The 15694-nt window shown below is 43.5% G+C and overlaps 1 protein-coding gene across 3 annotated transcripts in view; it reads left to right on the top strand.

Moving 5' to 3' along the window:
• The first annotated feature begins 354 nt into the window (after positions 1-354).
• LOC144111049 (tRNA:m(4)X modification enzyme TRM13 homolog) overlaps positions 355-15694 on the top strand; it is a 90310-nt gene continuing 74970 nt past the window's right edge. For 2 of the 3 annotated variants that reach the window (XM_077644155.1, XM_077644157.1), the window contains exons 1-6: positions 361-738; positions 1046-1260; positions 1323-1360; positions 2063-2129; positions 14516-14581; positions 15201-15270. In XM_077644155.1, coding sequence (XP_077500281.1) covers positions 1141-1260; positions 1323-1360; positions 2063-2129; positions 14516-14581; positions 15201-15270 — 361 coding nt within the window. In that variant the 5' untranslated portion in view covers positions 361-738; positions 1046-1140. Of the gene's footprint in view, positions 739-1045; positions 1261-1322; positions 1361-2062; positions 2130-14515; positions 14582-15200; positions 15271-15694 lie in introns of all 3 variants that reach the window. The other variant, XM_077644156.1, reaches the window with a different exon arrangement.

Here is a 15694-nt window from a genome sequence, read left to right as displayed (position 1 = left end):
CCAGAAGAAATGTGTAAACTTGTTGAAAACACGTTTTTAATTATCTTTATTGCTCAGTTTGTGAAAAATAGTAGTACAACTGTTCATAAGCTTTAGTTACATTATTATGCCGCGAGGCGCGTGAGCAGTAGACAAGTTCCAATACATGGACATGTAGACTGCTTCCTAGACGTCACACTAGACGTCTTGTTAGACGTCTAGAGTATTGGAACGCAGCCTTGGATAGCGAGGGCCTCTCCTATGGTTTCCGTGGTTCGCGGGCTTTTTAGGAAACATTGGTGCGCTTTCTAGACAATCACATGTAAGAAGATAGGACAGGCGCAAGCTAACAAATGAGGTTTATTCCAGAAAAAACACTTATATATCATACCATACCAGCGCAGGCACATCAGGGTATCAGCAGCGTAACAAAAGAACAACCCAAAATCAGAAAAAAACCAAAGGCGTGGCTCACCTAAACATACTATCAAGAAAACGTGCCTCCCTATTGTAAAGTATGACTGATGTGTCACTGATGCATGCTTGTCCCTTCTTTTTTATATAATATGACTCAAGAAGTTCACGTGCTTTTTCATTACTCACTTGCGCAGGATCTTAACTTTGTGGAGCAGGGGCCTGCATTTATGTTCTAGTTGTTAGTTTGCGCCTGTCCTGTCTTCTTGTCTAGAAAGCGCAACCAATGTTTCCTATTGCAATGAACCAACTTGCCCAACAACGCATCCTGCTATTAACTTTATGGTTGGTAGTTCATATTTGGAAAAACAGCGCACCTTAAGACAAGTACTGAGTAAGAAATAACGATACAGCGCTGTGTCGTTATTTCTTAAAGGGCGCTGTTTTTTTTTTAAATCTATGGTCTGCGCTCATATCTGCGCTGAATCTGATTTCGGTTCCGAAATTGGTTTTCGCAACGGTCGTGTCTGCAACAATCTGGATTTAATTGATTTTTGACGTAGCACGTTCTGTTTTTCTTCTGAATATTTTCTTTTTAAACATTTTTTGTTGCCAGCTCGTATTTTTAGCTTACATCGTGAATCGTCTGCAGAGCACCGTCATGGCAGCGCCTGTTGTGGTCGACGGCGGCGAGAGCTGGGAGTTGAGCCTCGGTTTCGAACGGCGCAACGCGCTGCTTGTGCGACGATGAGCGACACTCAGTGCGCCTTCATCGTTCCGAAGAAAGGTCGGCGCTGTCGACTGCGGCAGGTGTCCGGTTCGCGCTACTGCGGCGAGCACATCGTGCTGTCGTCGTCGGAAGACTCTGTGAGTAGTCCTCGAAGGAGCGCAAAGGGTGTTTGACCGCGCTTCTCTCGGTTCGATCGCAGGGCCACGACCGGATCGTCTGTCCCCTGGACTCGACCCAGTGAGCACCGTCCGAGGATGTTTTCTGGGTTGTGTGAGGCTGCCTTCAGACTGTGGGTGACGGCAAGCGGTTGGGAGTTACTGATCAGAGTGCAGCTGATTTTTTTTTTTCATCAGCTGAATGGAATTATGAGGCTGCTTGCTCTGAAGGCATCCATTGCACCACAGCCTTTGTTTTTGCAGCTCGTGGTCTTCACAATATCGCTAGCGTGTATTCTTTACAGTAAGAGTGCACTGAGTTGAGACCACAGTAGACATAAGGAAGTAGAAACATGAGCGTCCTGTTCCATCTTGAACGACGGCATTTGTAGTCGCCGGTTGTGGCTGTCTCATGGACATAACAAATGTGCTTTCACGAACTCAAAGCTGTGGTCTCGGACAGTGGGTCAGAGTGAGGTGTGCTTTTTATTTTTAGCAAGCGCTGTGGAGAGGAAGGGAGTGTTGAAAACATATGAAGGAAAAGGGATGGCAGGGGTGAATTCAAAAGCTACAAAAGGGAACGCCCACCTCTGGATCTCCATGCAGTTCAGAGGCGGGCATCCACTGTTTGCATGGCACTCGTGTGCTTACGTCTGGGCACATGGGTGCCTCATGGAGGGGCAAACGCGAAGTGCCATGTCGGAGCCCACATTCGTGCTGCCGTCCTTGTGTCCTTCAGTCGTGTAATGCGCACCTCTCAACAATGTTCCTCTGAAACTTTCAGCACCTGCTCAGCTGCCCTTCTCAGCCAGCACCTCAAGAAATGCAATGCCAAGAGGAAGGAAAACCACGTGAGAGTCTCCAGCTTTGTCACGTTAAGAAATGGTTTATTAATGTCCTTATTTTCAGAGTTGGTGTGACTCATCATCAATAATTGACCATATACATTGTAATTTTGGCACAGATCTGAGCCGGTGTAGCACATATGACGATCCCGTAACTGATCATTTTCCGATTGGCTTCCCTTTTCCGTCCAATGGTAGTATTAAGGATGCCCCAAGACGCCTTTACAATCATGTTGACTTTAATAGTCTAAAGCAGTGTCTACAAGAGGTGAATTTGGAGCCATCAGGCCTTGAAGACATGACCTTGCAATATATGCGCTTAGCAGTACTATAAAGAATGCGATTTCTCAGTCAACTGAAGCACATTCCAAGAAGTACTATAGCACTCCGATCTCTCCATAGGTGACCGAAACAATCCTCTCTAATAAAACCAAAGATTTCTGGCATACTGAGCTTAAGCAGAATAAAATCAAAGAATACTATAGAATGAAATACAACGTTGAGCAAAATAAAGTCACTGCAGCCTTAAGAAAGTGTAAAAAAGAATACTACTCCCAATTGATAGAAAAACGTTCCAATGATTCGAAGATGAAATGGCAAAGATTAACTCGGTCATTAAACCTAGAGCTGTTGGTTTTATAATGCCTTACTTTGGAGTTTTAAATATAACGCTGAATTCATCAGTTGCTTCATTTAATATTTATTTCTGTGAAATAGGGTCATGTGTTGCGAACGCATGTCCTTTGGTTAACAGTCCTTTTACCGTTTACTTCAGTTCGGCATCGTTCCGGGTATACTGATATAACTGCTGAAGAAATTTGTCACAGTTGTTAATGCCATGCTGGCGAAGCGTTCTGCTGGAATAGACGAAATCTCTCCTTTTGTACTAATATTCGCATGTTTGCGGACGACTGCGTCGTTTATCGCACAGTTACTAACGCCTCCGACCCAACATACCTTCAAGATGACCTAAACCGCATACAGGAATGGTGCGACCGTTGGCTAATGGAACTGAACCCTCATAAATGTAAACGTTTGTCCTTCCACCGCCGCCGTAACCCGCTTGATTTCCCATATGTAGTCGCTAACGTTCACCTGCAGTCCGTTTCATCATACAAATACCTAGGCGTCACACTGTGTAACAACTTATCATGGGCTACACACGTTACTAACGTCATTTCCTCGGCTAATAAAACTCTCGGATTCTTACGACGTCATCTTCGCCACGCCCCACAACAGGTAAAATTACTAGCATATAAAACTCTTGTCAGGTCAAAGTTAGATTACACATCGCCAGTTTGGAACCCTCATCAAGTTTACCTTATCAATGCGCTCGAGTCACTTCAAAACAGAGCACCCAGATTCATTCATTCCTCCTATTCGTACGATATCAGTGTAACATCTTTAAAAGCGGAATCCAGTTTAGCGCCCCTTTCACTTCGTCGTCGTATTTCTAGCCTCTGCCTATACCATAAATTTTTCCATAGTTCGCTGCGCTGCGCTCCCTACATTGCCCCGCCAGCCGGCATATCCCACCACATTCGTCATCCTTTCCAAGTGTTTCGCCCCCGTGCCCGTACTGTTACCTGTGCCGCTTCTTTTTTTCACCGTGTTTCTGTAGACTGGAACGACCTCTCCAATGACATCGCTACCATCTCATGCCCATCCACATTCGCCGAAGCTGTTACCAACCATTTTTCAACATAACACTTGTTCATTTGACTGTATGTACCCACCCCTTATGTAATACCCCCAGTGGGTCTTTAAGGTATTAAAATGAAATGAAATGAAATGAAAAGAATGCATTAATATCATAGACGTTCCACTAGAAAAAATTTTTAATCACGCCTCTCATGAAGCTATATTTCTAGACTCTCTAAAGGTAGCTAAACTTCTTCCTATATTTAAAAATTAGAAACATAATGCTTTTGAAAATTATCATCCCATTTTCATCCTCAGCAGTATTAGTACTCTATTTGTAAACATTTAGCTGCGCGGCTAATTGCTTTCTTGGAACACGAAGCTATACTCTCTACCTGTCAGCATGGCTTTAGGAGAAGTCGATCAACTAGTGCCGTGGTCCTCTCAATATCCAACCTCATAAATCAGCTATTAAATGATAACAAATCTGTATTGGGCGTGTTCTTAGACATTCAAATTGCTTTTGACTCCTCTGTAGACCACAACAACTTGCTACGCAAATTAGAGTGCTACGGCTTTCGTGGTATAACACTAAAATTTTTTCACAGTTATTTAAGTAGTAGAAAACAGTATTGCATTGCTCCATGTAAAATCAGAATACAGGGTTGTTGGTGCCGGCGTTCCTCAGGGGTCAGTCCTCGGACCTGTCCTGTTCTCTATATTCATAAATGACCTCCCGAAAGCATTAAATACATTTACAGCTTTAATGTATGCTCACGGCACTGCCTTGATTTGTGCTAGTGAATCATATGAAGATGTGGTCATAAGTGCGAACCTTGAACTTAAATCTGTCTCTTATTGGTTTGCTAGTAATAAAATAGTGCTTAATTACGCTAAAACAAAGTGCGTTTTATTCAGCTTCCCACGCAGGTTGCCACCAACTTAACACCTGGATGTTCACATTCAAGGCTCAGTTATTAAACAAATTGCTCAAATCACATACTTAGGAGTAATACTGGATGAGCAGTTTCACTGGCAGCCACACACAGGATCTCTATGCAAGAAGCTATCATGTGTCTGCTCACACTGTTAAAATGTGAACAGTATTTTGATAGTCACTTTTAAGAACAGTATACTTCAATTTATTTCGCTATGACCTGTCATATTGTGTTGAATCTTGGGGCCATACCTACCCCGACATATTTAGAACCATTTTTCAAAATTCAAAAAAGAGCAGTTAGGCTCATATCATCTGCTAGTTACCATGCTCATATCATCTGCTAGTTACCATGCTCATATCTCGCCTTCATCTAATAATTAATATAAAACTGCGATAATGGTGCACCTGTACAACTATACTTTAGCCTCATCTCACTTTATAATAAACTGCACGTCTCCAACCAAACACTTTAATTTTAACCCAACGTTTCCAAGCCGACTCGGCTCCTTCATGGGGGGTGACTGAGGGCAGTAGCTAGCGTCTTTAAGTACGGAGGGGAGGAGGGGGTTAAAGGAACGAAAGCTGTGATGCGAAAGGCGTGGGGGAGGAAAGGGGGGGGGTTAAAGGCTGTTAGTCACGTTGTTGCACTGTGGGGAGGCGGTCAATGGCAACTTTTTTTCGCTGAGTTGAAGAGTGAAGTCCCTGGGTATATACTGGGGGCAGGTTTCCTTTTGTGCAGTTGATGCTGTTTGGGGTGGTTTGGATGTGCCAGGATTTCAGAAGGAGCCTTTTGTGGTAATTTGTTTCGGTTCCGAGGTTGTGGGTTTCTTCGAAGTTGATTCTATGGTCTTAGTCCTCGGAATGTTTGGCTACAGGATTGCACTCTCTTGCGAAGTTGCGGACGTCGTTTTTATGTTGCTGAATTCTTTCTTTTAGAGTTTGGTTTCCCCGATGTAGCTTGCATCGCAGTCGGCGCAAGGAATTTTGTAGACAGTGCCTTGTGCTCTTTCTCTCTGCGGCTGGTCTTTGGGAACAGGTAGGCAAAGTGCAACAGTGTTTGTGGGCTTGTGCGCAACCTGGAGACCGCCTTTTTTTAGAATTCGGGCGATCGTTTCGCTGACAGCTCCGACATAAGGTAATGTGACGTATTTTGGTTTGGTGTTGGTGTTTGTGCGTTGATTTCTTGGTGCATGTTGTCATGTTTTTGACGTCGAATGGTTTTTTGAATAAAGTCTTTTGGTTAGCCGTTCATGATGAGTTCTTTGAATATTGTGCATTGTTCTTTTTTTCTGTCAAGTTCTTTGCTGCAATGTGCCTCAACTCTTCTGAACAACGTCTTCACCACTGATGCTTTATGGACTGTCGTGTGGGTCGAAGAGAAGTGGAGATACCGGCCTGAGTGAGTTGGTTTGCGGTATACGGAGAATTGAAGGGTACTTTGGTTTCGGGACACGAGGACGTTCAAAATTGGCAGGGAGTTTAGTTCCACCTCTAGCGTGAACTGAATATCAGGTTCTACAGAGTTTAAACGAGAAAGGAAATTTTGAATCTCAGATCTTTTGATGACGGCGAAGCTGTGGTCGACATACCTGAGGAAAATCTTTGGTTTCGGGTGGAATGAGTTGAGGGCTCGTTGTTCGATGTGTTCTATGGTTAAATTGGCCACGACGACAGAGATGGAGGCTCCCATTGGCGTTCCTTTCACTTGTCGGTACCATTCCCCGTTTGACGAGAAGCATGTGTTTGATGGGCACAGCTCCAGAAGGCAACACACATCATTTACACTCAGCGGCGTTCGGGCGCCGAGTGTGTCGTCGCATTGTAGGGTGTTTTGGTAGCGGTCACCACAAGCTTCACGCGGATTTTTGTGAAAAGGGACACCACGTCGAAGGAGACAAGGCATTTGTCGGCCTCAAGGTTGGCTTGGGACACCAGTTCGATGAAGTTCGATGGGTCGCTGTTTTTCCTGCGATTGGGGATGTGAGCTTGTGAAGGTTTTTCGACAACGAGCGAAGGGAGAACACCGGAAGTCCACAATCGGGCGCAAAGAGACCCCGGTTTGTGGACTTTGGGCAGACCATAGAATGGTGGAGCCGATCCGTTGGTGCTTAATAACTGTAGGTAGAGGTTTCGGAAGTTGGGGTGCTTTTGGAAGACTTCTTTCAACGTTTTGTTTAGCCTTGCTTGGGTAGTTGTGGTGTCCTTCTTCAATTGTTCATACTCTTGACTGCTGAGTAAGGTGGATATTTTCTCTTCGTAGTCCCGTCTGTCCAGAACGACTGTTGTGTTGCCCTTGTCCGCTGGGAGGATCAATATGTTGGTGTCTGTCTTGAGTTCTTGCATGGCTTGCCTTTCATCCGGTGGCAGGTTTGATTCTTTTCGGTGTGTTTGTATTCAATTAAGTACACCTATTGCTTTGAGCCTGACCTCTTCTCGTACACCAGGTTCCAGTTGCCGGATACCGACTTCAAGCGCAGATACGATTACTGGAAGGGGGGGTCTATTCACCTGGAGGTTGAATTTGTGTCCCTCAGCTAGGATTGACGTTTCGGCGGTTGTGAGCTTTCTGGAGAAGTTGGCGACCAGGCCAGAATGGTCCGGTGAGGGTTTTTCGGGCCGGCGTTGAAGTTTCGACAACTTCTCTTTCTGCTTGGTGCGGTGTTTGTTGGCTTCTGATGATGCGGTTTCTTTGGCAAAGGCCTCGATTGACGTCACTTGCTTGGCCATCTTGTATTCTAGTCGTCGGCGGGCGAAGAAGACGTCGATTTCTTTCTTCCTAATCACGCTACGGCACTCATGTATCCGTGCTGTCACTAGGTGCTGTTCTGCCTTGTTGATGATGTCCTTCCGGTGTGCTGACCGGGCGTCATTGTCGTAGGCTCTGGGGTGCAGCCTTGATTTGCTGGCATTTCTTGGTGAATTCCAGGTGTGTCTTGAATACCGAGATTCCTTGTATGGTCTTGGTGTACTTCTTGGCGAGCTGCATAGCTTCTAGCCCCAAGTCTGCACGGATAGATTGAAGACTGAACAATTTGACAGATTTGCCTGTCTGGTTGGGTTTGAAGACATAATAAACTGCACGTCTTCAACCAAAAAATTTAATTTTAACCCAACGTTTCGAAGCCGACTCGGCTCCTTCATCAAAGGTGACTGAGGGCAATAGCTAGCGTCTTTAAGTATGGAGGGGAGGAAGGGGTCAAAGGAACGAAAGCTGTGATGCGAAAGGCGTGGGGGAGGGGGAGGAAGGGTTGGGGTGTGGTCAAGGCTGTTAGTCACATTGTCGCACTGTGGGGAGGCGGTCAATGGGGACTTTTTTTCGTTGAGTTGCAGAGCGAAGTCCCTAGGCATATACTGGGGGCAGGTTTCCTTTTGTGTGGTTGATGTTGTTCGGAGTGGTTTGGATGTGCCAGGATTTCAGAAGGAGCCTTTTGTGGTAATTTGTTTCTGTTCCGAGGACGCGGGTTTCTTCGAAGTTGATTCTATGGTCTGAGCCCTTAAATTTTAACCCAAAGTTTCGAAGCCGACTCGGCTCCATCAGGGGTAACTGAGGGCAGTAGCTAGCGTCTTTAAGTATGGAGGGGAGGAGGGGGTCAAAGGAACGCAAACTGTGATGCGAAAGGCGTGGGGGAGGGGGGGGGGGGGGGGGTTAAGGCTGTGAGTCACGTTGTCGCACTGTGGGGAGGTGGTCAATGGCAACTATTTTTCATTGAGTTGAAGAGCGAAGTCCGAGGACTCGGACCATAAAATCAACTTCGAAGAAACCAGCATCCTCGGAACCGAAACAAATTACCACAAAAGGCTCCTTCTGGAATCCTGGCACATCCAAACCACCCCGAACAGCATCAACCGCATGAAAGGAAACCCGCCCCCAGTATATGCCCAGGGACTTCGCTCTTCAGCTCAGCGAAAAAAAGCCGCCATTGACCGCCTCCCCACAGTGTGACAACGTGACTAACAGCCTTAACCTTCACCTTCCTTCCCCTCCCCCACGCCTTTCGCATCACAGCTTTCGTTCCTTTGACCCCCTCCATACTTAAAGACGGTAGCTACTTCCCTCAGTCACCCCTAATGAAGGAGCCGAGTCAGGTTCGAAATGTTAGGTTAAAATTCAAGGTGCACTAAAGAGGAATTTGAACTCGTCTTTTTACCACGGGAGCTCTATCTACACGTTCCAGGCATTCTTAGAAACTTGGAATTATGGTCCTGTGCGGCCAATTGCCCTAATTAAATCGGATTAAACGTCCCGGCTCCCGCTCTTTTTTTGAACTCAATGTGGTAGGTAGGAGGAGTCAACCAACGCGTCAGCCAGTCCTGTGGCGGCTTGCTGCTCTGCCATCAGCGGAGTGATACGTAAATCAAAGAGTCCACATGTATTTTTATTTTCGTGGGCCTAATTTGCGGCTATATTGTCTGTGACTGAAAACGTTTATTCACAGAAACCTAAAAAGCAAATTAAAAGCTAAAGCGAAGCCGCCACAGGACTTGCTGACGAGTTGGTTGATTCCACCTACCTACCGCGTTGGGTTCATAAAAAGGTGGGAGCTGGGGCTTTTAATCCGATTTAATTAGGGCAATTGGCCGCACAGGACAATAATTAGAAATTTCTAAGAATGCCTGGAACGTGTAGATAGAGTTCCCGCTGTAAAAAGGTGAGTTCAAATTCCTCTTTATTGTACCTGTTTTTGGTTGGAGGCGTGCAGTTTATTATAAGTCTTCAAACCCAGCCAGACAGGCAAATCTGTCAAAATGTGTAGTTTTCAATCATCTCACTTTGTCTCTTCACAATGTAGATCATGAAGAATTTCGGTAAATAACTTTAAAACTCCAGTTAGTACAAACATGTATGGCAAAAGAACTCTTCTGTTCATAGGGACTAGAGTTTTGAATGAAACCCCAATAAAAATAACACAAAATACTAACTTCTCTGCACGGCTTACTATTGTAACAGGTTGTGACCTTGTTTGCTCCTTTGAAACTGTGTCCCATGTCTGCGCTGTCTGCTGATTTAGTTTTGTGAACGTTATGTGCATGGATCCCAACTAGCCTGCGAGCTAGGGATCCAGATGCTTGTATGAATGTTGCTTGTGTTGTTTTGGTTGTGATTGAATAAAAAATGAAATGAAATATATAATGTCATTATGTGCAAGTCACGAGAATGGTAATGCCTGCAAAGCAGTTAAAAATTTCACTTGAATATCACAATATCACGGCAAAGTTCTTCAACTGTTATTTTGCAAAAATTCTGCAAAAATTATATTGCAGAAAATGCTGCATTGTGTTGCTTGAGAAATAATACCATAGACTCTTGTGTCAGCACCCAAGTATCTGTCAGAAGAGCTAATAAAAGTGGCACCCTTCATATCTGGAATGCAGTAGAGATGCCTCATCTGACTGAAAGTGATGAATGAGCCATTTGCTCCTGGGTAGGAGAAGTCGTTAGTACTAACAAAGTTGCGTGCTTTTCTGTGTGTGGAATAGGGATGAGAGTACATATTGCTGGGGTGAATGACTTGTGGCCAACTCAGTTGGTCGCGAATGGCAGTAAGGCTAATGCCATTAAAACCTAAGGTGGTAAGCACTTAGTGGCATTTAAATTTGATCAATTAATCCTGGCTTCTTCCTTTCGACGAAGAGAAAAATAAACTTGACTTGAGTGGCACAGGTGCCTTGTTCCCAATTTGCTGGTGGTGCCTTTCATCAATTATAACATAATACACCTGAAAAGCACAAGATTGGACTGCCATCGCAGTAGCTCAGCTGCTAGAGCACCGGACACAATATTTGGAGGTCATGGGTTTGGATCCCACCGGCAGCATGTAGTTGCTTTTTCTCGGCTATCTTTATGCGATAAAATAATTACTCTATTAACCTCCCATTGATAAGCACCACAAAAAAAAAAAAAGAAAGGAAACATTCCCCTGTGCTCCTTCGTTTCAGTTTCAATTGCGCTCGTGTGCGTGTTTCTTCCTCCCGTCCTGTGTTATTCCGCGCAAAGTTTTAAATTATTTCGTTTCAGTGACTGTTGGCTAATGAGCCCCTCTGTCCTTGTCTTGCAAACCACCTCTTTTATCAGATGTTGCAAATATTTCTGGTCCGTAAACCAAGCAGGGCGGGGCCCTTCCTTTCATTTTCTGAGTGATTCACGGTGTCAAACTATCTGAAAATGAGGACTTGCTTTGCAAAGTTAATGACGTTGCCCAGTCTGTTAGTCTACCTGATCTTCGTCTGAAGGACATTTGCGCTGTGCACAGGCTTCCTGCTAAGCTAGGCAAAATCTCTGGAATCATTGTACGCTTCGTTCGCCAAGACGAGAGAGATCAATGGCTACTGATCAATAAGGACCTGAGAAAGTTAGAATCTAAAGTAGGAATAACAGAAAACCTGACGCAGTTAAATTGGCAGCTGCTTCAATCCGCCAAGAAATGAGCGGACCGTTCTAGGTATTAGTATGTGTGGTGCCGAAATGGCAAGGTTCTAGTTAGGAAGGCAACCGGAGAAACTGCTCATGTCATTCAGAGCGACGACGACTTGCAAGCACTGACCGAGTAGAGTGCTCCCTTTTCAAATAGCTTGTAAGTCTATGACTGGGATGTTCTTCACAACTAACGAGTTAAATAACCTAGTAGCTGGTATTCCTGAGTGCTCATCTTTGTTCAGTATAAATATCCAGTCTATTCATGGCAAAATAGATTCTGCTCACGTGTTTTTACAAAAATTCAAATTTGAGTTCACGGCTATCATGCTAACTGAAACGTGGCTTTTTGATGATTCTGAGTGTTTCAGCCTGTCCGGTTACAGTTCGTTCTTTCTGAATCGTAAAAACAGACGTGGAGGTGGTGTGTGTTTGTTTGTTCGCGACTGTTTATATTGTGACTATGTAATCACCTTAGTGTTGTTGCTGCCGATTATGAGGGGTTGTGTTTTTTAAGTAACAAAGTATCGTTCATTGCAGTTTATCGGCCGCCGCAGGGATGTGTTGAGATAGTTTTGAACTCCTTGGAACAAATTTTTCAGTTCGCAAGTGAAAACAATTATCATGTACTACTGGTGGCGATATTAATATTGATATCCAGGAGGCGTCCAGTAGAACTCAAGAATTCTTTGTCCTTCTTGAATCGTATCTACTGACTAATGTAGTAAATACACCCACCTGTGTAACACCTACATCTGCAGCAGTTCTAAATCTTTTGATAACTAAGATTGAATCTGAAGTCTTATCCGGTGGTGTTTTAATTTATGCTATGAGTGACCACCTTCTCATGTTTTTAGCGTGTAAAATTCCTGGGCTAAGTACATATCACAAAAAAAAAAACTGCCTTCATGATGACTCAACTCATCACCGCTGAGACACTTGACTGATTTAGGGCTGCCATCATGAACACAAACTGGAATTGAGTATTCCATCAAACAGACATAGAGGAGGCGTTTAACTCCTTTCTTGAGATATTCACTTCCGTATATCGAGATAAGTTTCCCTATAATCCTGTCAAACCCCCCAAAAAAGCTTGCAAGCCCTGACTAACGTCGACCATCCTTCATATGATCTCCGAAAAAAATCAATTATTTCAACGGTCTTTACAAAGTAATGATCCTGATGATTTTTCAGATTTCAAAGCGCACCGCAGCAAACTGACTGCGGCTTTGAAGAAGGCGAAGGATAGTTACCACATCACCATGTTCAATGCTACAACTGACCAAAGTCAAGTATGGGCAAAGCTAAATCGCCTACTTTGCAGAACTCCAAATAAAGCACCCGAAACTCTTAAAATTGATAGAATTCAGTATAGCGGCGCTCAGTTAGCAGACAAATTTAATCAGTATTTTACTACATTAGTTGACAGTGCATATGACCCTAGTGCGCTTCAGTACATTAATAATTATGTATGTGACTCTATGGCCCTATCGCCTTCAAGCAATGAAGAAGTGTTATCAGTATTTAACAACATGAAAAAGAGCAAAAGTGAAGACACATATGGCTTAAAAGTACAACCTGTTTGGTATGTACTTGATGTCATATCCCCAATCCTAAATTATATGTTTAACCTATCACCAAACTTCGGAGTGTTTCCGTCAGCGATGAAAAAAGCTAAAGTAATTGTAATACATAAAGGTGGTCCTAAAAACATGCTCAGTAATTACAGACCAGTGTCGATCCTTCCAATCTTCTCCAAAGGGCTAGAGAAGATACTTTTCATCTGCCTCAACAGATTTTTTTCAAAAACATAATATTCTATCAACTAGCAGTTCGGCTTTAGAGAGAATTTATCTACTGAAATAGTGCTACTTAAACAAAAAGAATTAATGTTAAATAACATAGAACACAAACTGCTGACCTTCGGTATATTCGTAGACTATTCAAAAGCCTTTGACAGGATGCACCATTTAACTCTGATACAGAAACTCTCTCTATATATGGCGTCCGTGGCATGCCGCTTAATCTTTGACTGACCGCATTCAATCTGTTCACTTGGGTAACTGTCGCTCGCAATTTAAATCAGTTAGTCAAGGTGTCCCTCAGGGGAGCATATTGGGGCCCCTGCTGTTCAACATCTACATAAATGATTTGGTGCAAATAGATGATGAGATCGATTACATCATTTTTGCCGATGACACAAGTATATTTATTACAGGAATGAATGCAGAATATTTAATATGTAGAGGAAACGATGTACTGGCAAAACTGCATGCATTGTCCAGAAGAAATGCGTTGCTCATTAACACAGACAAATCTAAAGTCGTAATATTCGTCGTAGTATCTTGCGACTGACCTCACCTTAACCCTTGGTAGTAGCACAATAGCAATAGTGAGTGCTGTAAAAACATTAGGCGTTTACTTTAATGAATTCAGGTTGTGGAACAATCATGGGGACCTGATAACCAGTAAGCTAGCTCGTATTGTAGGAGTATTACAAAAATTTCAGCGCACATGTCCAGCTAAAACAAAGATTGCAATATATCATGCTTTATTCGAGTCTTATAGTAACTACTGTAATTTGGTGCGGGGAACCACGTCTACTTGTAAAAATAAACTTCTGAAATTGCAGAAGGCTGCGATGAGAGCCACAGTGAATGTATCTTTTACGTCACACATTAGCTCCCATTTCTCAACGTACCACATCATGGAAATCGAAAAAAATATATGAATTTTGCATTCTTAGGTGCTTTATTATAAAGTTCAGGTTAAACAAAACAATATGTTATCTAGAGACATCACTAAATTGTGTGGAAATCCCACAAACTACACAACACGATGCCGCGAACACATCCGCGCACAAACTATGGCTTTCAAACACTTAACTGTGCTTTGCCATACGCATTAAATAAATTTAAAGTCACACAACAAAATATTACCGGTTCTTCTTTTTCTTTTAAAAGCGTAAAAGAACTTTCTTTCTAATGCACCTGTATATTGATTGCAAGAGTAGCATTTTAAAGTGAGCATATAATAATGTCTTGTATTGTTGTATTTGCACAATTTTTGCTGTACTGTACTGCTTCTGGCTGATTTTTGTTATGTTTTATTTTTAGTGTAATCTGTGTTTTCTGTCCTGCACTGCCGAGTATAGAAGGGATATGGGAGCTTTGTCAAGCTGCTCTTGAGCGGCTTTTACTCCCATGTTTCTCAAACATGTATGTGAACATGCTTGTTTGAAATAAATTCAAAATTAAAATTCAAGTATTGCATAGTTTGCTGGCTGCAGTGTTGGGCACATGCAGCATGCTCCTCCCCTATTGGCCTTCATTTGTGCCCACCCTCGTGGAGAAAATTGTAGCTTGTGGTTGAGTGTATTATCCTTTTACCTCGTTTCAGGAGTTTTTCATCAGGAACATCAATTCAGGCACACCATCACTTTCCGGTGGGTGTGTGACAACCAAGGTGCGAGTCTTTCATATTGTGGTCCCTTGAGGTTGGAAAAAAGGGTTACGGGTGACCGCGTCCAAATTTCGGTTAAGTGATCGCAAGATGAATGGGTGAAATTCAAAAGCAAGGTTTTGTGACATGATGAGTGTTAGTGGCATGTATGGCTCATGGTTTGGATGATAGAAGGCACATTGTCAGGTTTCGCTCTGTGGCTTAAGCTCAAAGCGCTGTCCCATTTGGGTTCCGAAACATTGTCCTGCATGTTGTCTTGGCCAATAGCTATAAAGACATTGCCTTGTTAAGTCACTCAGGGATGAATTGCAAGGGCTGATTGCTTAACAAGAGAAGGTAGGCGTAACAGGGGGCAGCAGGTGGCCGGATGAGATGTGGGTATAGGGTGGCTGCAGCTGGCACGGCACAGGAGAGATACGGGAGAGGCCGTTGCCCTGCAGTTAATGTAGTCGGGATGGTGATGTCAGTGCAGGTGGAACAACCACTGAGTATGCACAGGCAATGTTACAGTGCTATTTGCGCGATGTGGAACAACTTACCGTGGTGTACTCTTGACGTAGCCATTCACTTGGTGTGTTTGTAAAATAGTGAAAAAGGCCTTTTTTTTTTTCCTTTTGTTTAGCCCACGTTGAAGGACATTGGGGATGAAAGACTGTGGGAGGTCATCCACAAAATTGACAAAATCTTTGATGGTATGTAAACGTGCTTGACCAGTATTTTTTATTCATTGTTTCTGGTAGCATTCAATCAGAGTGGTGCATTCCAAGTTATTTCACGAAACTTCATTCTTTAGCTAGACATGAAAGGAAAGTAGACAAGTCCCACTTTCAGTCTTCCAACTGAAACTGCTGCCATTGATGGCTTCTGTAGGTGAGGAAAAGTGCTTTGAGTTGTGCAATGTGACCTTGGGATCACGTCTCCTCTCGCTGTGTTTCTTGTTTGTGGTGGGGCTATCCACAAGGACACCTATCAGAACTGGCCTAGACACAATTTCAGGCACTGGGATTTCAGTTGGTTTAAGCTGTACTTTGGCCATTTCTAATTATGTCTTTCTTACTGGCCTGTGGTCACTTCTGGGTGTTTCACCTAAAATGTGCAATTTGTAAAAATAAGCTT

This window comes from Amblyomma americanum, chromosome 11 (assembly GCF_052857255.1).
Source record: "Amblyomma americanum isolate KBUSLIRL-KWMA chromosome 11, ASM5285725v1, whole genome shotgun sequence".
In the NCBI taxonomy this organism is placed as follows: domain Eukaryota; kingdom Metazoa; phylum Arthropoda; class Arachnida; order Ixodida; family Ixodidae; genus Amblyomma; species Amblyomma americanum.
Note: the sequence above shows the minus strand (reverse complement) of the source record. Positions and strands in the feature narration are given on the sequence as shown.